Source organism: Pecten maximus, chromosome 9, assembly GCF_902652985.1.
Source record: "Pecten maximus chromosome 9, xPecMax1.1, whole genome shotgun sequence".
Lineage (NCBI taxonomy): Eukaryota > Metazoa > Mollusca > Bivalvia > Pectinida > Pectinidae > Pecten > Pecten maximus.
This window is the reverse complement of record NC_047023.1, coordinates 19,518,836-19,542,405: the sequence shown is the minus strand read 5'-3', so window position 1 is coordinate 19,542,405 and position 23,570 is coordinate 19,518,836. Positions and strand designations below refer to the sequence as shown.

Sequence of the window (23,570 nt, the reverse complement as noted above, 5' to 3'; positions counted from 1 at the left end):
GATTGAATAAAATGGGAAGTGGCCAAGTCTAATTCCGCATATGAAAATAAGGTGTACAAGCGACGGCTGGAACCTGGTGATATGACGTCATTCGATTATTGATGACATCAATAACAATTGCAGCTCCGGGGATCCGGTCAAAGTTTGAATACTTGACCAATCGAAAGACTGGAAGGTTATACTCCACTAGTGGAATATAACATATATATATCCAACAGTCAGCATATTTATACAATGGCCTAAGAGTGGAATAACACAGCGTATTGTGGTAGAAATGATAATATATGATATATGACAAAGTCAAAATTTCAGGCCAGACTTCAACAAGCGAAAGATGAATGTGGCAAGGAGGTGACCAGTACACCAAAACTAGCACTATGATTTGTCAATATTCACACCAATTTCCTACCTATATATGTTATATACGTATCACAATGACTAAAGCATATGACAGTGATATTTCCAAGTCTTTACTAATGATGATAAACTTCTTTAGATAATGACTGAAGGCCTATGACAGTGTCAAGTTCCTTTACTAATGATGATAAACTTCTGTTCGTTCATTTGCTGGCTTAACCACCCAACGAACAGCAAGGGATGTTCAGCATTTTTTGACAGGGTTTCCTTCTAGTGACTGGTGGCTATATGGAATGAAAATAAACATACTGGGCATTGCTATTGCAATACAATATCCCCAACTGACCCCCACTATAAACAGTAACCGTGAACTTGACCTTGACCCAAAAACTTGTCCAAGATATTATGATCGGTCCTTTATCATTGGGTGAAAATTGATAAAAATCCCTCAAGAAATAGGCCACTATAGCAATGACAAACTTTGGTGTTACGTAAATATGTACATACATACAAGATGGTTTCGCCATTATGGGACTTATAATATAGAATCTGGTGATAGGGAGGCTAGGAGAGAGGACAATGTGGAATGTTTTGTATACGTTAAATTCAGTAGAACAGGAAGCTGTTGTGAGTCTTCTCAACTGACAATGATGCAAGAATGAGACCAAATGGAAGACAAACATTTATAGAGCAAGATATGGTTGAACGATCAGAGAATTTAGAATCTCTCACATTCAGGGAATGACCAGAAATCATTTAGTTCTAGCTTTCTTCACCAATGTCCCGGGGATGTAAATTTACAATGAATGATATTATGTTGGTATCTAAGTTATCACACAGCAAAACCTAGTATTTTAAAGCAAAATGTAGAATTTTCAAATCTAGTTCAATCCAAATGAATATCCCTGTATATTTTATTGCATGTGATGAACGCAGGTTCGAATAACATACACCCTGTATTTCTTCAGAGGTATTTTGACACTTCATGGCCTACTTTCTCAAAATATGTGTGAGATGCCTTAAAAGAGTCTAACCTCTTCAGTTTTCTGTGTTAAACACATGTCATAACTTGAATAGTTTCCAATTTAACTTAACATTGTACAGGAAGTCCAACTGAACGTTGGCCAGTTTTGTAGTAATTATACTGTACTGTTTAGAACAGGCATCAAATTACTCGGGAAAACATTCATCTTCACTTTACTGAGGATGCGTAACAAAACCAGATATATCTTTCAAGAAAATGATTGTTCTGTGATCCCAGACAGTTAAATCTCTAGGTACCAGCCACCACTGAAAAATTTACTATCAACATGAAATATACTCTGGATCACAAACAACATAACACATTAACTTTCTGAATCACTGACCTTTCTGATAACATCTTGAGAATTTATCACATACTGTTAACCAGAGCTAACCTTAGGTACAAACAGATTTTTTTTTATTTCAATATTATGTGCCGTTTTCCTTGCTTCTGATAACTGTTTATACATTTTCTACCAATTACACCATCTTTGACCTGTTATATGTCTTTGCAGCTTACAGATGATTTAAATAAGGTAGAACAAAACGTATTGTGCCATTTGTGGTCAATGTTTCTGTACATGGATATTATTCAAAAATGTGTTTATGTCAGCAATACTCGCTAGTATAGGCTGTAGGCGTAAAAATGTAATCCCACGAATCTATTGACCACAGACATTTTAGCGATATAGTGTTGGAGGATAGTAGACTGGCCTGTAGTTGATCAATAAGAGATTTGCTAGGGTGAGTAAAGATCGATGGTCACTATACTGACTAATGGTCTGGCCTCAGGAAATAACACTTCCTGTATATATACATGTATATACAAAGATTCAAAACATGTTTTTAAATATTTCTTATATATTCATCCAATAATTGAAAATAATTTTAAAAAATTATCTATCTCGCATACTAGTGTATCTTCTTTTTTCAAGGAATACTGGTACAAAGACTGCATAGATCAAAATGAGAATAATATTTGTCATGGCCTTGTCAGCTTTATGTACTCCGATCAACACTTAATGGCCGGCTTCAAAGAGTAGTTGTTTTTAACAGTTAATCTCCATTTTTCAAATTTCATTTCTTTAAATTCTGATAAGTAAGTCACAATTTATAGACTTGATGATATTTCAGGTTTTTTATCAGGAGATTTTATGTAGTCTCTACATGACTACAAACATTCTCTTCATGTTCACAAATTTTTTTTTTTTAACAATCAAAATCAAATTATATTTCCAACATTTACCTACTTCGTATGTAATAGCACTCTGAAGTTTAATTGAATTCGTGAAAAATAAGAGATCCATAGATAGCTGTATCAAATAACAAATAAGCCTTCGACGATAATAGGACATTATTTAATTTTCAGGTCTTTCTCATCTATCTTCCAAAAATTCCCTCCAGTGATTTTTATCTCGACAGTTTGACACAATATGTGAGAATACTAATTATCTCGAAAACAAGAAATTCACACTGTGAAAGATTTAGGATATTGATAAGGACAGATATTGGTGATGAAATCAATAATTTGTCTAGACTAAACTACTGACACAGCTGATGGAAACCATATATACAAGAGGAAATAGGATTTAAAAGTAATTACACACAGCGATATGCCTGTCTAATTGTATAATCAGATACTTTTTCATTGACTTGAGTAGTGAGGCCAAAAGAAAAAAATACCTGTTTCTGCTATAACCCTAACAACCCAATATATTTGTGCCCACCTTTGAAGTTTTTGGGGAAATTTTAACAGAAGGGCTATAAAAGTCAAGATTCCTCTTCTATAAAATATCTTTGAAAAACTATTAAAAAGATAAAAAGGTTTTCCCACCTAGCTACCTCCCAAGTTTTTCCTGGTATGTTAGCAGAAACATATCTATTAATTTTCAGACCTATTAGTGACCCCACAGTCTACAATATTGTTAATGTACAATTTGACACACCAGTGGATACTGCTACAGTAGATTTACACTGAGAAAACACTCCTTGTGATATAATTTATAATTCATTCATATAGTTTATAGTTTCATCCTACCTCCATACTAAAATTTAATCTAAGGCCATTAAGTTGGCATTTGATGAAAGCGATATGCTGCTGTCTGAAGTCAATTGAGAGACAAATTGCCTTATTTTACAAAGATAAATGATTTTTATTTGGTAGTTTATGCCTCAAATATGACCGGAGTCTGACATGGTGATGGTCTTTGAAGATAAGACCTGTGTACAATCTTTCAGATTGAGATATGATCTGGCCATGTCAAGCCAGCCACCAACAGTGTTAAATCACACAAACAATCTTTTATTGGTGTATGTTCCAGCTAATTCATTACTTGACAATGTATTCCCTTTAACAGCTCCATACTCCTATAAACCTGTCTGTCTTTATGAACAGAACCTCTGACAAACAACCTGAACTAAAGGGTCACAACTCTGTCTTTTGTTGCCATGACAAATCCTGAGATGCTCACTTGATTTTATGCCTGTCTGTCCCTATATACTTAACCTCTGACAAACAACCTGAATAAAAGGGCCACAACTCTGTCTATAGATGGTCATGACAAATCCAGATGTCCTCACTTCATTTGATGCCTGTCTGTCCCTATATACTGAACCTCTGACAAACAACCTGAACTAAAGGGCCACAACTCTGTCTATGGATGTCATGACAAATCCAGATGTCCTCACTTCATTTGATGCCTGTCCGTCCCTATATATTGAACCTCTGACAAACAACCTGGACTAAAGGGCCACAACTCTGTCTATGGATGTCATGACAAATCCAGATGTCCTCACTTCATTTGATGCCTGTCCGCCCCTATATATTGAACCTCTGACAAACAACCTGGACTAAAGGGCCACAACTCTGTCTATTGATGGCTAAATGACAAATCCAAAGGTGTGTACTTGCCCTTGGCCTATAGTTGGGTATTTCTAAATAAGCCCCATAATTGTGCATAAAGGTGAAATATCTTACATGCCCCTGATAAATATGTGCTTATTATAGCCCTAATATGATCCTCTTAATGAATTTTGGTTGATTGCAAATACATACTGCCTTGTCCATGACCGTTGAAACTGTTCTAACTATCTATATTTTTTTGTGAAAGTTCAGCATTTTCACTTTCTTAATCCAGATCACAATAATAGTTTGTATATTTCTGTTATTTATTATACAACATCAAATTGCAGAGAATGGACACTGTAAAAGACAATAGTTTAAGAACATTGGCGTAAAAGGATTTTAATGGCATAATTTCCTTCTAATTTTCTAATTAGGATACATATCTTGAAAATTTTAACATAAATTACAAGTAAATATTTGTTTCAAACCCTGGCAACTTTTTATGAACCTATGGGAAATAACTTGAGCCTCAGATTCCGAACATTAGTTCTACAGAATTTGTAAAAAATTGAAAATAATTCACCTCGCCAAGTCATCAAATCAAGCACCAGGATATGCGGAATACAGCGCAGTACAGCGCAGTACAGTGTGTGAATTAGCTCTCCTGCACCACATTGGCAGTCACTACACTCTGTCTACAGCAGGTTTTATACCTGGGAGATGTTTTTTTTTTCCCAACCGATCCCTATCTCATCTGTGAGGCTCTCAGAACAGCTGTATGCAGTTGAATGTGACATATTGTTTGTGTTGTTGTATGGGGTCAAGTGAGGTCAGACCAGATAAACCATGGCCAAACTAAACATAATACTGGTCATTTCAACTTATAGCAGCTGGCTGGTGGGAGCCACATCAGAAAGCAGATTCCTATCTTGAGAGGCCACATAGATGATTGATATCCTTCCAGACATCCATTCGAATGTTTAACTAAAATGTATGTCTGCATATATAACTTTAACTAAACAGTATATATCTTCATTTTTAAAAATAAATATTTCCATTTTATTTAATCCAAGAAAACTGCATATATTTCTCTCAGATATTCACATATAAACTCTGATATTAAAAACTTATTTTGTTAATTCTAATTCTAACACAAGATATGCCTGTAAAAGACAAGGGCCATAACTCTAGTAGGACAAAAGATCCTGTTTATAGTACATGCATTTGACAAAAGTATCCCTCCCTAATTATACAGATAATCAGATGTCCACATACTGACATACAGAGTCCAAACATTTAATCCCTCCTACTAGAGATTTAAGGGCCAATTACAATTGCATTCTATAACAAAAATGTTATCATTCATTTATAAAATTGAAGCAGCAGTGATCTACCACACTTGATGAAACACATACCTACATATAGAAAATGTCTGGAAGAAATTTACCTGAGAACCCCCCCCCCCCCCCCCCCCCCCCCCCAAAAAAAAAAATACTGCATATTTCTTATTGTCCATCGTCATTTATGATCAGTATAAATCTTCAAAATATAATGATAACAAATCATAAATTGTATTTAAAATGTCTAAAAAATTAAGTGCTTTTGAGACTAAATGAGCCTTTTTTCTGTAATGTTGAAGGTCATATCTGGGCAGATATATTGCTAACAGGCCTGATAAAATCAGTCTGAATGAAGTGGTAGTTTAGATAAAGGAGATAATATTTAAATGTTCACTATCCTTTTTCATCAGTTATAGTTAAAAGTATGATAGTACAGTTGTACATAATGAATCACTCATTTACACACATTCACCACTATCCTACACACACGAGGATAACAGCTTTTATTTTCCTCTATGCATAATGCAGTAAATGAATGAATCAAATTACCACATCACTGCTGAAGCACAGTGTACAATATAGACTGGTTATTATATTATATACTACTACATCTGATATATATTACACTATAGAAATCTAGCTAGTTACCCAGAAACTACTGTAAGACACTTCACATATACCTATACATACAATTCATACATCAATTAATTATAATCTACATGATATTAGTACTAGTGGCAGCTGCCATATCAGGTGCTCACCAATGATCTTCTCCCATTAACATATGGCTAACACCTCCACATGTGTGTGATGGAGGAGAATTCTGCCTTACACTGGGCCCTGAGTTAAATGGCATCATTCTAAAAGTGCCATCTATCTTACAACACCTGCTGCCAAACACCAAATCAGGACCAAAGAGAAAACGCTCTCTTTGAAAATTTCAATGCAAGCAACAATAACCCTGGGGTTTAAATGTCTGGCAAACTTTATGGAAGTTGTATGACTCTAGACAAATTCTGTCTATATTTTTTTGCACAGCAAACAAGTTTTCAAAGGAAACTATGGCATAATGAATGACTGAAAATATGAAGTGTTAGAATTGGCAATTGGTCGTTGAATTGGTCTTGCTTAACTCAGCATATAGCTGACGAGAAATACTGCCCGCATTGATCTTGTCGTCTACCACTGGTGGCAGGAGACCTCGCCTCGTTAAGATATGAGAAAATACTTGCATTTAAAATCCTTTTACAAATTGTTGCCCGCCGAGAACAACACTTCCCACAACTCCTCCGACCTGTTTCTAGTGGAAACCAAAAATACAGTGACATTACTAAATTTTATATTTTTTTTTTCATATAATTTTAAGCAAACCTTAGAAACAGATCATGCACAACTTTGAAAATTTCAGTCATACAATCTAGCATCTACATTAGTCATTGAAGGTTTCCTTCAAATTCCAGCAAACATCAGATGAAACTTCCATTTACCTAGACCAAAAGTTGGTTCTAAGCTAAGCCATGTTTTCCACTATGACTCTGTAAGTGATACCAGACCTAGTGAGAGTTAAATTATATCTTCCCTATTACAGCTGATTACCAACTGTCAAAACAATTTGGAGGGTGAGCCCTGTCAGCCAGCCTGAGGAAGGCCCCAGTAACCAATCCCCTTGGAGACGCATGTGCATTTCAAGTGCATTCCTCTCTGGTATATTAATGGTACCCACAACTGAGTCACCCTCAATGAGTTAGCACTATACTGATGAGAACAAAAAAAATGAATTTATCAGTTTGTTATCATTTACATTAGCATGGACAGCGGAGAGAATCTGTCTCAATATAATCATCAATGATACCCTCACAGCATAACAAGTCTGCCTCAATATCATCATCAATGATACCCTCACAGCATAATAAGTCGGCAAGATGATGAAAATCCCAGAGACTTTATCTTATTCCTATGCATATCAGATTATATATCAAGCCAGTGTAATCAGTGTTGTACATGAGATGTCTCAACATCTCAGATAAACATGTTTAACCCATCTTGGCTATCAATGATGCAATAGCTATTTTTAGATTAACATGATAATAGCATTATCCCATATTTAAAACCTCAGGATTATAGCAATAATTCACATTCCATGTTCCAAATTCTTTTTTTATTATTTTTATTATCTTTCAGACATTAACTTAAAGCTGCTATCCAGCAATGGTAAAATCAATGAAAACAACTGTTTATTTCTAGTATGTACCTACCATAATTATCATATTATGTAAGCTCTGTTCTAGCATGATATTATATTATTATACAGCATGTAAAAATAAGCAAAATTAAGATTTTTATTTCAGTATCTATCTCTGTACCTAAATTAATTAAAGCAGGTAAGTGAAACAATCAGAACAGCCTTCCCTTCAGAGTTAATGTTTTAAAATTTCTTTGGTACAGTACTAATTCAGGAGTGAAGGAAGATATATAACCCAACCAACCAGTAAGAATGACATTGGCTCTATTACTCGAATACGCCTAAATTAATCATATATATTTTAGAGCCAAATGCTGGAATAAAATAATTGTTTTGTTTACTGCCATTAAACCGCCAGTATGAAGTTGTTTGAGCTGTCTGACATTTTTTTGATATATGATTATGAATGTCTCTAAATTAAATTAAGGCAGTATGCACAAAACAAACAGTAGAAATATTTTTTTGGTGACACATGAATGTCTAGCCAATCTTGGAACACAAGTATGGTACAATGCCAATATGTAGAGCCATTGTAAAGGTGAGGTGATGGATGACCGAGTGAGCCATGACTCAGCATCCACATCAGTCCATGCTTACTTATAATACACCATTTACTTCCTACATATCAATTATGCCATACAGATTATTTCATGTGAGCCATTTTTACAAGTTACTGGGGATGTCAAACAGAGGGAGAAAGAAGTACTCAAGGACATAGCCATTTCACTGACACCCCCCCCCCCCCCCCCCCCCCCCCCCCCCCAACACTGCCTCCTCCTTCCTGCAGTATCCCCCCCTCCCCTCCCCTTCCTGGTCTGCATATGTCTGTTAAGGCTATAAATATTAAACACAGAGTACATGGGTTGGCTTGGCATTTGCATTTATTAGTCAGAGTTTTTTTAAGCTGTCATCTAGGGATTTAAACAGGACAAAAACTTCAGGGTTCAACCTATAGTGTTGATACTTTTAACAGACAGAAATAAGGTATAAAGGTTAGCACTATAGTCACATTTCCATGTTTGACATTATACTGTTAGAGATCAGTTTTAACACGACTTTTCATTTTGAATATCTGACATTAAGAATAGTATAACACTTTTAGTTTGACCTTAGTTGATGTAAAGTACATGTAGTTGTATGTGGTGATGCATCAACAGAAAGAAATCATTTAACAAAAGAATTAGATAACGATGATCAATATTTTACAATCTAATGAACAGTTAAAGAAAGTTCTGCAGAAAACAAGGCCACGGGTACATGAAAGGCCTTTCAGCTAAATGAAGTATCTAATGATTTCATCCATGGCTTTCAGTCAGACATTTCATGGGGTTCTGGCTTGTCTGAGCCCAGCATCCCTGCTGGGTGACTATGATAACAGGGAGATACAGACAGCACAGTAAGTACATAGTTATCATGGTGTTGGGGCTCTATGGATCACTAATTAACTCCTACTTACCAGTCATCTTACTACAATGTATCAAATTACACTACATTGTATCATGTTCACATCTACAGATACAGTTGCTGATATACATTGTATTACAATGTTGTACATTTTACTACAATAATGTATATTCTATTATGTATATATTCTATAACAATGGTATATATAACTACAATATTGCTAGTTTTTAACTCTCTTAATTTGGGTTTTTCCTTTCCTTTGTCAACAAGTAACACTTTACCTACATTATGGTAAAATCATTATATGCATCTCGTTGCAATCAATATGTTAAATCAAACATAATGAATATTTACTTCTATAATTACTTGCCCTGAAAAGATTTTAAATGTTTTGCAGGGTGCATATATATAATAGTTTGTGGCATCATGTCACCAAATCGCAGACAGCTAAAGCTCGCCACACAGACGGCCGGCATTAACATAATGTATTCTGTACTTGTAGCCAGTGGATGACTCATAAATTGTGTTATCATTCGATTTGTTAGACAAAACTATGGTTCTTTGAATTTAAAAATCGACAGGGTAAAAAATGCCAGTTACTATGTCAGAGTATATCCAAAACACTTTATGTGAACACATGCGAGGAAATAGGTCAATTTTACTGCCGGTCTAACGAAAACTAGCAGCCCTAACTTCGCAGCTCAGTCCATCCGAAAGTAGAAAACTGAGTACACAATGCTCAGTCTCGTAACTGATATCAGAGCAAAATAGCCGTGCACTTACCTTTCGTTATTTCCCCTAAAATGACATTTTGGTGATCATCTGTAACTGGTTCCCCGATAACTAGTAAAAGTGCTGCCCCTACGGGGCTGTCAGAGTCCCAGTTTGTCTGCGGGCTAACTCCGTCGGTCTCCATCTTTTTAGAAAGAACCAGTCGCAGCTGCACGAAGGAAGTTTCGTGAGTGGGCTTTCGGAAGCCACTCGGAAGTACCTTGATGTTTTACATAGGGTAACATCCGAATCGCTGAATATTCCGAATTACTATCGATTTTGAACCGTTTTTCAGGTGTGGCCTTTGGATGACAAATCTCTGATCGATAGGATATTTTTTTTTTTTACAAAAATGGTATGCATCATCGCTAGTACTCAATATTTAACGATGGCACGGGACAAAAGGGATCTGTTGAAACGTATGGCATAGTTGAAAGATGAATGGACTGGGAAAATAGAGATAAAAAAAAAGAACCATGCAAACGCCGATGCTGTAAACTCGATAAACTATGAGAAGTCAACACGTGTTGCTGTTTATTTTTAAAAACAACACTTTTATATGGAATGTGTATTGTTGTCCTAAATATATACTGGTTTATGATTAAACACATGTGCAGTACTGTACCAATTTAAAAGTGGGTGCCATCTAAATTCAGACACAACCAATATTCTATTTAGTTTAAACAAGGACATATATTATTTTAGTCCATGGCTTTTAACAATATTTTATTTTTCCTTTATTTCGTTCATTACTTCGATCAGCCCTATAACTATCCACAAGCGTAACCCGGGGTGACCATGGAATTTCACCTTTCTAAATCAACATAGTATGTATATTTTCTCATGGATTTACTAATAGCTTCTTACGAGACGTTATTGTTTATCAATATATATATTTAATTTTCTTTATAATTTAGATCCTATATAGTTGTTGAGGATGTGGTGACGCGAATATAAAATTCAAATTCACATTAAGTTAAATTTAGCAATGATAGCAGGGACGTATAATAATCTATATATGTCCCTGATGATAGTAAGCTGTTGTATTTTGTCATCTGTCCACACATCAATCACTGGCATTTTAACCACAAATCCCCAGTCTTATATTGCGAAGGACGTCATAGGTCCAATAGTCCGAAGACTGGAGCTAGATCCGATTTCCGAATGATGTTTTTCGGATTTCATATTTTAGACGCATGCTTTTCTTTTTAGTACATGTATTTGTTAACTTCAATCATCTTGAAATCAGAACGTCACTGCGACAAGACATGTATAACATTCCGAAATGATTTCAGTTAGGTGTGTTTAAACTTTTCAAATTTATTCTCACGGACTCTATATATGTACAGGTTTATATATGGAAAATAAAACGATAAAGATCTCTAAAAATAGATATCTTTATTGTTTATCAGATTTTTCTATTGTTTTGAAGCTTTTATTATAAGGAACAAAAGAATAATGTTAAAAATATTAAAAATGGAGATGTTCTGATTAATATATACCGGAAATTACTACCAACAAAAACAACTAATCAGCAAAACGATGTTATACCAGTTACATCAGTCATCGGCCTTTTATATAGCTATACGCTTCTAGACCTCCTTGATTATGCTTCTCCACACTCCTCCTTAATTTCTTCTCTAAAAACTTGTTTAACATATTGATTTGATGTCCTATATACTATATTCTGTACATCTTTAGTGCATAATATAGTTGTCTTTAGATTACGCACACTATACATTGGTTACACTTAATTTATGTGGTAGCAACTTGGGCTGAACTTCCTTTCAAGATCTCTCCATCTCTGATGTTGATTCTTGTGCTCGAACTATTTCTCTTGCATAACCGTATTGATGGTCTATATTCTCATGCAGTTCATTTAGTAAAAAAAATATTGACTAAAGAAATCCAATGGATAATTGGCAATATGGCAACGCCTGTATGTAAACATTCTTTAAATAATTACGTATCACATGCAGGCGATGTTTAGCCCGCTGAATCAGAAATTACTGCAAAGATAACTTTACAATGTAAGTTATGACGGCCGTCGTTTGTAATGACTTCGTTAGTTTTCTTTTATTTCCTTTTTTTACAGAATCAAGCATCTGTACATTAATGCGTCTACCCTGTCAGCTTCATATCCAAGCTTCTACCCAACATCAATTATCATGCTTTGGTTCACCTGGGTTGGGCTTTCCCCATGCATCTACAGACATTTAGTAGGCCAGAGACCTATATACTTTAGTATAGGTCTCTGAGTAGGCCTAACAAGATGAAATAAAAATTCAGTACTAATCTTCTGACTAATACCGTCACTACCCCATAACATGTTTGAAGAAGTGCAGAAAGTCTATGCAAAGAGAAGGGGAAATAAAGAATGTTCAGTTCATAAAACTAAAACCAGAAACCTTTACTTGCTATATATATTGGACACCTCCAAACACTTTGGCAGTAGAACGTTTAAGATAGGCAGAGTTGTCTCTCTTTAATTGAGACATTCGGGGTTAAATTGCCGAAAGGTCAAATACAAGTAGGGCCTGTAGCCGCCATATTGTTTATCTACGATACTGCTTCAGTTAAATGTATTCTTACCTATAACGCATGAAATAATTGTATCAAGTATATTATGGACAAAATTTACTTAAGATACTTATATTACTTCATTTGTGATAACCCAATTGACCATCAGTCGTAGACATTTAATAAATGACTGTACTAAACGTTGCACTATTTATTTAGACGCATGTATACTACGTCGTACTTCGTCTAGTAGCAACCAGTTGCAGAGCCAGTGTATTTTGATTTTGTGTTTGATAAATTATCCACCAAAATGAGTCTCGCAACGACACTTCGGTTCGAAATGAACACAAGTGGAAAGTCAAGTTTAAAGCAAGCGTTTGAAAGACAAAAAGAACGTATTCAGGTATCTGACATTGATTTATTTCGTTTGACAAACTATTCGAAGTGCATCATCTGCATGTACAAATGTAACAGTTCTACTGTACAATTAAATGAAACAGTTACAATTACATATATAGGAAGTGACAACGGAATTGATTTCATTTTTGTTTATCTTGCATTATTTATCATAACAGTGTGATTTTCATGATATGATGGTAGAGGTTTTCTTGATTTTTTTTCTAGTAGGCCTATAAGAATTACAATAAGCCTTTATTTTTTTCAGACTAATATCATTAACGCCACACCACCTTCCATCAATATCCGACAATTGTTATCAAAATTAATGTGAAATTGTGTACTGTAGTTCAATCATTGGTTTTATTTCACATTTTCGTCCAGTCAAATCTCATGGCTGGGTATTATTGAGAGTTTCAGTTGAAATTTTGAAAATCCTTTGAAAACTTGGAATAGTGTATTAAAAAGGAGCAGGTTGGTGCGAGGTCTCGGCTTCTCATGCTACTTTGGTGGTAGAGAATTTGTGTATCCCGAGCCGAGCCCGAGCTTTTGACCCGAGCTTTGGATATTTTCGTTTTTTCTCCTTTATTACTTGATGGATTAAAGTGATTTTTTCTACCTAGATTTGATTTCATGTTTTAAATCAATCCGTGTAAGTGGATTTTCATGAAATGTATTTTAACGTCCTAAATCCACGATTTTCATTTTCCAGGGGGAAGAATTTGTGTAGCCCGCAATCAAGCGTGACTATTCATGTTTTTTGCTAATTATTTCCGATACATGCTTTTATTTAGATATTACTAGATAGAAACAACAAGTAAACATAGCTGGTTTAAAACATATAAATTTCAACATATATTGAATGTGACTTGGTGTCAAATTTTAACATTTTTGTAACCGCGCCGACGATAAAAACGAACTCGCCGTGTTTACCGAGCTTTCACCGAGCCCGTGCTAAGGGCAGATAACTCTACCGATCCCGAGCTTTGTGACTGTACATTAGTAAAGCCGGGCATTCAATATATGTTGAAATTTATATTTTTAAAATAAGCTATGTTTACTTGTTGTTTGTATCTAGTAATATATCTAAATAAAAGCATGTATCGGAAATAATTAGCAAAAAACATGAAAAGTCACACTTGATTGCGGGCCACACAAATTCTCCCCCTGGAAAATGAAAATCGTTGATTTAGGACGTTAAAATATATTTCGTGAAAATCCACTTGCACGGATTGATTTAAAACATGAAATCATATCTAGGTAGAAAAAATCACTTTCATCCATCTAGTAATAAAGGAGAAAAACAAAAATATCCAAAGCTCGGGCTCGGGTCAAAAGCTCGGGCTCGGCTCGGGATACACAAATTCTCTACCACCTGCTACTTTGGCTCAGTTCATTTTGGTAGAGCAGGGTATTATAATGCCAGAGACCAGGGTTTAATTCCAACTGCAGTTGTTACTAGGATTTAATAGGGTAAATGATGAACATAGGCATATATATATACTGTCTGCAAGTCTGTATTGGTACTATTATATCCTGTGTCAATCACCTATACAGTAAAACCTCACAATATTGCCCCCTTGGTAATGTAACAATATTGGCGGTATATCAGGTTTGCCATTCAAACCAGAGTTTGCTGTCCAAACACTATAACTAGTGTTTCATAACAAAGGGCAGTGAAATAATCAACAATCTGTTGTTATGAGCATATCTTAGATTGGAGTTAGAAAATTCAACAATCTTTGATTTCTTGTCAAAATCCAAATTATCCTGTCTTCACTTTGGTGTGTTCATTTAGGATTTGAAGGAAATGACAAATAATAAGTAAACAACATTAGAGAGATTTAGTCATCATAACTTCCAAAACTTATCTAAGACCACAAGGGACTAGCCGTTGTTCATTTATTTCATGTGTGTACACTAGCTCGTATTGTATACCTGTCAGTTAATTGGCAGTCAGTCGTGTAACAATAACATCTAAACACACATTCTTCTACACTCAAAGAGGTCAAGATGATGTTATTTTACCCATTTGTTCTGGAATTCAGATGGCAGTAGGCAAGTTTGGCAGTAAAATGGGTGCATTAGAGTGGGAGGAAATCCATTCTGAATAAATTCATGGCAATAAGCGAGTTTGGCAGTAAATGGATGGCAAAATAACGAGGTTTCACTATATGATATATATGTCAAGCCTGACATTAGTTCTCGTGTTGTTGTCCTCGCGAGTTTGTCTCCCCTGTAGCCAGTTTTTGTGGTATGCCATGAAGCCATTGTGAAAGAAATAAGGATTATCTGACTTTCTCGTCTCTCTTGTAATCATTTATTTTCATTCTTTTCAGAAAGATGAAATGATGGCAGACAGAGAAAATGTTGTGAGATTGTAAGTATGATATTTATCATATTAATAATTGTCATTGTCTTCATATTTTAAAGTACTTCTCTCACTATTAGGTATAAAATGAACTTAACTTTTACTACATAATAAAGTATAGATAACTGGTTTACATACATGTACCTGTTATCCACTTAATAGTTACATGTATATACTTAACACCAATAATAATTGTATTCAAACATTTTTATACATGTATAAAGCAAAGTGTACCAAGAATGCATCCATGGACAGATTTCAGGATAACTGTAATACAGAGGACAAACAATATGGTACCCGGCCCAATCTAATCAAAATTAGACTTGTTATTTCAGCTCCTCTACAATGCACTGCAATACATTTCTTGTATTGCAGTATATTGTAGAGGGGCAGAAATTACATGACCAGTTTTAATTAGATTGTGTGGTACCCTCTGTTATTTTGGGTGATGGAGGAGGGACAGAACTACAGTCTTGTACTCCACCAAATAACAATAGGTGTACAATAACAATAGGTGTACAATAGGTGTACAATAACAATAGGTGTACAATTTTTATCGCAGAAAAGGTAGTTTCAATGATTTACATATTGAATTAATTTGTTTATGTTTCTTTAGAGAACTGAAAACAAATCAAAGAGCTCAATGGAACGAGAACTTGGAACAGTCCAGCTGGAAAAAGCGAATCCGAGAGGATGACAGGAAGATCAGCGAGGAACTGAGACAGGCACATAAAGCCAGCATTGCTGTAAGTAGAGTCAGAGGAGCAACATAGGCACTAGGTACAAAGTCACAACCCATAGTCCATATATATACAGTACATATATATATATATATGGAGAGTGGATTAGGGAATTTGTGCCAAGTCCCTGTGAGGTGAAAGGTCAAAAGTCCAAAAATGATAAACAGTTTGGGGAGATAAGGGCAGATTTGAAGGGTGACAATGAGGTAGGAATGATAGGGAGTTATGGACGACAGGGAGTTAGGGGTGACAGGGAGTTAGGGATGACAAGGAATAAGGGGTGACAGGGAGTTAGGGGTGACAGGGAGTTAGGGGTGACAGGGAGTTAGGGGTGACTGTGAGTTATGGACGACAGGGAGCTATGGACGACAGGGAGTTAGGGGTGACAGGGAGTTATGGACGACAGGGAGTTAGGGGTGACAGGGAGTTAGGGATGACAAGGAATAAGGGGTGACAGGGAGTTAGGGGCGACAGGGAGTTATGGGTGACAAGGAGTTAGGGGTGACAGGGAATTAGGGGTGACAGGGAGTTAAGGGTGACAGGGAGTTAGGGGTGACAGGGAGTTAGGGGTGACAAGGAGTTAGGGGTGACAAGGAATAAGGGGTGACAGGGAGTTAGGGGTGACAGGGAGTTAGGGGTGACAGGGAGTTATGGGTGACAAGGAGTTAGGGGTGACAGGGAGTTAGGGGTGACTGTGAGTTATGGACGACAGGGAGCTATGGACGACAGGGAGTTAGGGGTGACAGGGAGTTATGGACGACAGGGAGTTAGGGGTGACAGGGAGTTAGGGATGACAAGGAATAAGGGGTGACAGGGAGTTAGGGGCGACAGGGAGTTATGGGTGACAAGGAGTTAGGGTGATATGGAGTTAATTAAGGAATGACAAGTAGTTAGGGGTGACAAGGAGTTGGGGATGATGAGGGAATCATTTCCAAGTTCATGATTGTCAGCTTTGTTTCCAATTCATATTTGGTGATCAGTGAATAAATGCTTCATAAAAAATTAATTGCTAAATTGCTGTAGTTAAGAAGAATAGTTGATGTGTCAGCTATTTTGTTACATCAACTAAACCTGAATAGCTTAAGTATCCTTTACGGATGTTTAGACTGTGTGGTGGTTCAGATGCTGGGTGTAACCTGTAGTCATCTGTGATTTACATTATATCTATTTTATGAAGTCTGTATTTTTCTTGTCCTACACCAGACTATAGATATGGACAAATGCTGAAAGGAACCTCCAAATGACCGTTTAGAAGTAGTTCAGCAGATTTTATCTAGAATTTTCCCCAGCTTTTGCAATCTAAATGTCAAATTGATAAAGAAAAAAAAATCTGATAAAATATTTGGTTTTTTTTAGGTGAGAAAAGTGGCTCTGCAGCGTCAGTTGGAACAGGAACACGATATATACGAGAAAGAACTTTACAAACTGGGCAAGACATTCTTTACACAAAGAGTGTAGCTCTGGCCAAAACCACATTTACACTTAGGAGGAAGGACATGAGAATCAAAGCAATTCTACATCAATATTAGTCCCCAGATTGGGCTTAACACTTTATATTCTATTGAATTTGTTCCATGTGAAAAACTATGTCAGGGAGAGAGAAAGATAGAGAGATTGTGGGGAGAAAGAGAGGTGGATGTAAAGTATGTTTAAGAGAGTCACATGTGTGCCTGTTATACTCCATTGTTGATACTACTGTATATATATATATATACAAACATTTGCCTTGTAAAACCAAATGCCAACCCTTTTTATACTATTTCACTTTTAAAAATCCCCCAAAATTTGCACAAATATATTTTAAAAATTCAACTCATTTGCCAAAGTTTTTAAAACTACAAATATTTATTGCCTTCTCTTAATTGCATCTTAAATAAGTTACAGTTTCAATACACCTGATTAACTGTTGAAGCACTCATTATGTATAAACATTGGATTGAATTGTAAAATGAATGGATTTTGAAAAGTAAATACTATTTATACTTTATAGTTTTGTTTGTTGTAATTTGACATCTGACAATTTGTTCTTCACAAGATGACAACATAACCTTCAGCTGACATATCAGACATATTGTAGACAGAATATAGCATGCTCTATGTTTGGAACATAGGTCTACATCCTGTATAAGCCTGTTGCCCCATACTCCTTAAATTCATTCAATAAAATCTTTGTGGAATGAAAAAATGCTACAAATAGTCAAATATAAACAACATTTCACGTTGTATACTACCGTACTGAGTGTCTGGTTGTGACATAGGGGCATGCCAATATTCCACAGAAATACGAGATTAAATCACAGGGATACGACTCCTCATCACAGACAATTTAACAAATTACATGGACCTCACTACAGCAACAATGTTAGAGGATAAGCTTTATGACGACCGTCTGTTGGCGTCAAAAAACAAAACAAACCCAGCGACCTTTAGCTAGCTGAAGTAGAACGACACACGATCTGTGACAGGGGAGGAAAATGGCAACGATCATATATTGGCTCGAACCCATATTGTTTATTTCCTCCAAAATTGAAGATTATAATAACGGAGTAGCAACATACAATCATAACATAAACATTAATTAATATAATTTATTATACATGTATATTACAATAAGTCTATGTTATTAACATATTAGAGCGTATGGTTCAAGCTAGCAGTACGAACCCTTTTGATTATTTGATAATCATCAGCATATAGTGATGTGTCATTCGTAATATGACGTAATCATTCGATAAGATAATTTAACAGAGGTCATACGGAACTCTTCAAGGTCTGATTTACATAAGTTGTATAAAAATGACTTTCGTTTAAATCGTGCAAATATACACCAAGCAATATATCACTTATATTGATGACATCACACCACAATGAGTCCTCTTAATTCGTCAGTAGAGCCACACTTCAGAACCACGTGGATGGCAACATCTTTATACAGCTGACCACATTTATATTATTCATTATAGAATAAGTCAACCACCGCGTGGTAACAATTTATTTCATTATCTGAGAAACATCTCTATTTTCCGAGGATGAATGCAATAGAAACCAATGGAGATAATCTACAATTAACGCAATCATAATGAAGCGGAATGCTTCCTGCGCGAAATAACGCTAAAATAAGTTGACCGCTAAAATATGCACGTTTACAGTATCTGGCTCTCGGTGACCGCCTTGATACCATCAAACTTTTGAGCATCACTATAGCTGAAAGAAGAACATCAGAAAACTCCAGATTGAATATATAGATTTAAACTGGTAATATATGTCATCGCCTTAATCAAATTACTGATCGATTTTAACAACAATCCAGATTACATACAATGCATTTTGATTTTGACCACGTACACAACAAATAAAATTATACGTACATCATACACATGTTAAGTTCCAATTATACGTACATCACACACGTGTTTAATTCAAATTATACGTACATCACACACGTGTTTAATTCAAATTATACGTACATCATACACATGTTAAGTTCCAATTATACGTACATCATACACGTGTTTAATTCAAATTATACGTACATCATACACGTGTTTAATTCAAATTATACGTACATCATACACGTGTTTAATTCAAATTATACGTACATCATACACATGTGTTAAGTCCTTATTATACGTACATCATACACATGTTAAGTTCCAATTATACGTACATCATACACATGTTTAATTCAAATTATACGTACATCATACACATGTTAAGTTCCAATTATACGTACATCACACACGTGTTTAATTCAAATTATACGTACATCATACACATGTTAAGTTCCAATTATACGTACAATATACATGTGTTAATTCACTGTGATAATGTTCTTACTAAAATTAGCTGAACTCAACTAGTCATCCGATCTGACTGAGTCGTCCTGAAATCAATTAACGTGACGTGTTCGTCAACAAATGTGTCAGGACCGCACAAAATGTTTTTGATAATCACAATTTATTCAAATCACACATTTATTATTCAAATTACATAACACACCACTATCAACTCTCACTCTATTCATATATTACAATTCTTTTTAAATAGAAGGTACCAAATAGAGAAGCATTAGTTTGGTGTTGGTATGTACAATTCTATTTAACAATTTGAATTGAAAATGTCAGTATTATGATGATTAAAAATGTAATTTCAATCAACGCGATGCGGTCCCCCAAACTGTAAGGAAATCGGCAGCATGCTTCAGTTTCAGAACTTGTAGAACGTGCAGCGTATATAATAAACACGATACTATTCTTACCTCAGACTAGAACCATAACCTTAACCTGTGTTAAGTGACTACCTGTCTTATGTGACCTTTTATGGCTAGTTCCCTTGGAAATTCACATAAGACAGGTTTGACTGTATACCGAAAGGAAAAAGAAACACAATTTCAAATTGCCTGTTTGACATTTTCTGTACATTCATGGACCGAGATGAACAGGAGAAGACGTAGGGCCGAAACCTCCAACCAACCTCGCTCTGTTGACGTTGGTGCTAGATCGGGAATATAACCGTATAATGCAACCTCTGCAGCTCATGGCGGTATTTTCACAGATGAGAGTGGTTCAATATCTTTTTATTACGCAATTATTAATTATTACATTCTTTGAACATATTTTTTATTCCCCCCCCCCCCCCCCCCCCCCCCCCCCCCCCAGTAAACTGGACATTTCTTGTCTTGTGCTCCTTTCAGTAAACAATTGCAACGCGAGACATACTGAACCTGATGTCATGCAAATGACAACTATAAACGCTAGCAATACCTTATCACATGGTACAAAACACTATTATTCAAACGCACAAAGTCAGACCATCATACCGTATTTCCCATATTTATCGAGGAAATGACAGACTCAAAGCGACCGATACTATGTTGGTTCCCACACGTCCTTACTCTTGCGCTGAGTTTTTGAATGATTAACTGGAATCCGTAACTGTAATGTAATATATACAGATTCTTCAGGTTTCTTCTTCATTTCTATGTAGTGTGGTTCTTCCTCTGTGCCAGCGCCTAGGATAGGCATGGCATCCAACTGTGTGGATCTGCCATGTGAAGACGGTCTGCCATGTGAAGAGGGCCTGCCATGTGAAGACGGTCTGCCATGTGAAGACGGTCTGCCATGATCATCGCCTAATTCTTCCATACATTGGCCAGTGCCGTATCTACTTGAGGTATTGGAATATCCCGTGGGTTTCTTCGCGTAATGTCTCCTACCAATACAACACGCAATTACAGTGATAGGAGCCACAAGAACAAACAGAATAAATAAATATCTGTTAAAGACTTTTTCAGAGGTTTTGGTGGTTCTACCGTCAGAAGTGTTGACTGGATTTTGTATGCAGCTGATAGCGTTTGACATCACCAATGGGCAACTTCGAACCCTCCACTGCACAGTCTGATTGTAGTCTACCATCACAGACAGACAGTTTTTCGCATCACGTACACGTTTGTCATCACTTAAGATAAATATCTGTTCCCGAAATATCGAAGTCCAATAGGATCTCGAAATATTAGGGAAATAGATTTGAAAGTCACAAGGGGTAAGTTGAATACTAATGGTACTTGCGGTGTCCAAGTCGGAATGAGAACATAGTCGTGCGGCTGTTAAAAAACTAGTTTTATCGGCGAATATAAACTTCTTCTTTCTGTAAGTGTCCCATCCAACACAAAAGAATGGAAGTATGGAATCACAATTCACAGTAGTGAAGTGTTGTATTCAATGCATTGCTGCTATTTCCTTCGAACGAATAGGGGACACTTTTACAGTTCCCTACTTCCGGTTCCATCGGGCGGTCAGTAATGTCATACTGGCATACACAGCCCTGTCGCCCGGTCAAACAGACCGATATTGAAGTGGAGTTACATGGAATACCAACACAGTAATTCCCTGTAAGGTTTTCGACACTTTCTATGTCAATACACCGGGATTCCCATAAGTAAAACGAGGAATTCTTCACATACTGCAGACATTCTGTGATCGGACGATCCCCTGATAATCGGATTCCGGACTTTTCGAGGACATGTTGGGGCTTGCTAGTCAACCAGCATCCACTATATTGGACCCATGGTGCCAAAATGGCGTCCGTCCAATATCCTACGTCAGGAAACAGATCCAGCGTCTTATTCCAGTCACGGTCGATGATTTCTTGTACGGACGATTGATTAAGAGTGGAACACTGATAGGTGTCGAGGGTATTTTGTAAGTCAAGTTCACAGACGGGCAGACTGAAGATATTCTGTATGATACAAACGAAGTGCAATAAGATCCCCAGATATAGAGCCATACTTCCAACTTGTATTCTGTATGCATGTCACATTTGGGCTGTTCTGACCAACGTCTATACCGTATCAGTACCAGTGGAGGTAAGGGAGGATACATCAACTATCAAAGGACACACGTCACCATGATAGATACTTTTGATGCGGAAACACATATGTGTCATGGTGATTTCATCCTTTTACATATACCAAACAGGAAATTATATTGAAGTATTGGGCTAATTGATTCTCATCTTGACCGACAGCTGACATTGTTTCCCTGTCTCTGAATACACAAGTTATATAAAATATAAACATATCTGTACAAATAAGAAAATTATCAAATATAAACATGGCGGTGTAGTTTAACGCTATACACGAAATGTATCGTTATCATAGTTATAGCCATTTAAAAGTACATTATATACAAATAAAGTGTAGCTTTAGCCATTTAACATGGTTTGTGTTAGAGTTACATCCTTTGAAACATAGGATTTATCATTTAAAGTCGTCTGAGAGTTATGCATGCTAGTATCATTGTGTTAAGTTGGTGAATATTGGTTGACGATTGCCATTTCGGGCGAGACGCATGCTTGTGGTTGAGTGCATGTATGTTTTGGGAGGCTCATAACTGTTTACCTTGCTAACTACAATAATATGTATTTTGATTTACATTCCGTGTTTCATTTGCCTATATGTATGACGTTAGAGGTGAAATGTATATAAGATTGTATACTAAAATTTACAGTGATTCGGTTAGTGTAGGAATACAGCTCCAGGTAAAACAAATTAAACATGGCTGTCATTTACGTTCGGTATCAACAGGGCTAGAGAGCTCCCCAAATCACTCATCACATCTCGGCCGATTCCGTACCTACATCTAAGTTTGATGAAGGGTACCGGAATCTGCCGAGGTTAGCCGAATGCTCTCAAAATGTGCCATTCTTAATACGAAACTACCGTACCATATTAATTTTGTTAACGTCGTCACGCGGGTTCGGTTTCGAATTTTGAGAAATGCCAGGTAGTTACCTGTTTATATGATAATGTTGCATTTGAATAGCTATTTAATTCGTGTATAGATAGGCAATGATGGTATGAAGATGTAAAACATAAACATATTAAAGTATTTTAAGTTCATCCCAATCAAGTTGTTGCAACGTTCGTTTGTCATTCATGATTTTCATCACAACATCGTCACAACATCGTCACAACATCATCACAACATCGTCACAACATCGTCACAACATCATCACAACATCGTCACAACATCGTCACAACATCATCACAACATCGTCACAA

At 36.1% G+C, this 23,570-nt stretch overlaps 2 protein-coding genes across 3 annotated transcripts in view; one reads left to right on the top strand and one right to left on the bottom strand.

The window, feature by feature from the left end:
• Window positions 1-10,166, bottom strand: part of LOC117335055 (microtubule-associated protein futsch-like) — a 57,577-nt gene extending 47,411 nt beyond the window's left edge. For both annotated transcript variants that reach the window (XM_033894976.1, XM_033894977.1), the window contains exon 1: window positions 9,995-10,166. In XM_033894976.1, the coding sequence (XP_033750867.1) occupies window positions 9,995-10,127 (133 nt within the window). In that variant the 5' untranslated portion in view covers window positions 10,128-10,166. The remainder of the gene's footprint in view (window positions 1-9,994) is intronic.
• A 2,563-nt stretch (window positions 10,167-12,729) lies between these two features.
• Window positions 12,730-17,920, top strand: LOC117335054. Its single transcript, XM_033894975.1, has 4 exons — window positions 12,730-12,905; window positions 15,238-15,278; window positions 15,886-16,015; window positions 17,366-17,920. The coding sequence occupies exons 1-4, from the start codon at window positions 12,813-12,815 to the stop codon at window positions 17,465-17,467; spliced, it is 366 nt and encodes a 121-aa protein (XP_033750866.1). The 5' UTR covers window positions 12,730-12,812; the 3' UTR covers window positions 17,468-17,920.
• Window positions 17,921-23,570: the final 5,650 nt, after the last annotated feature.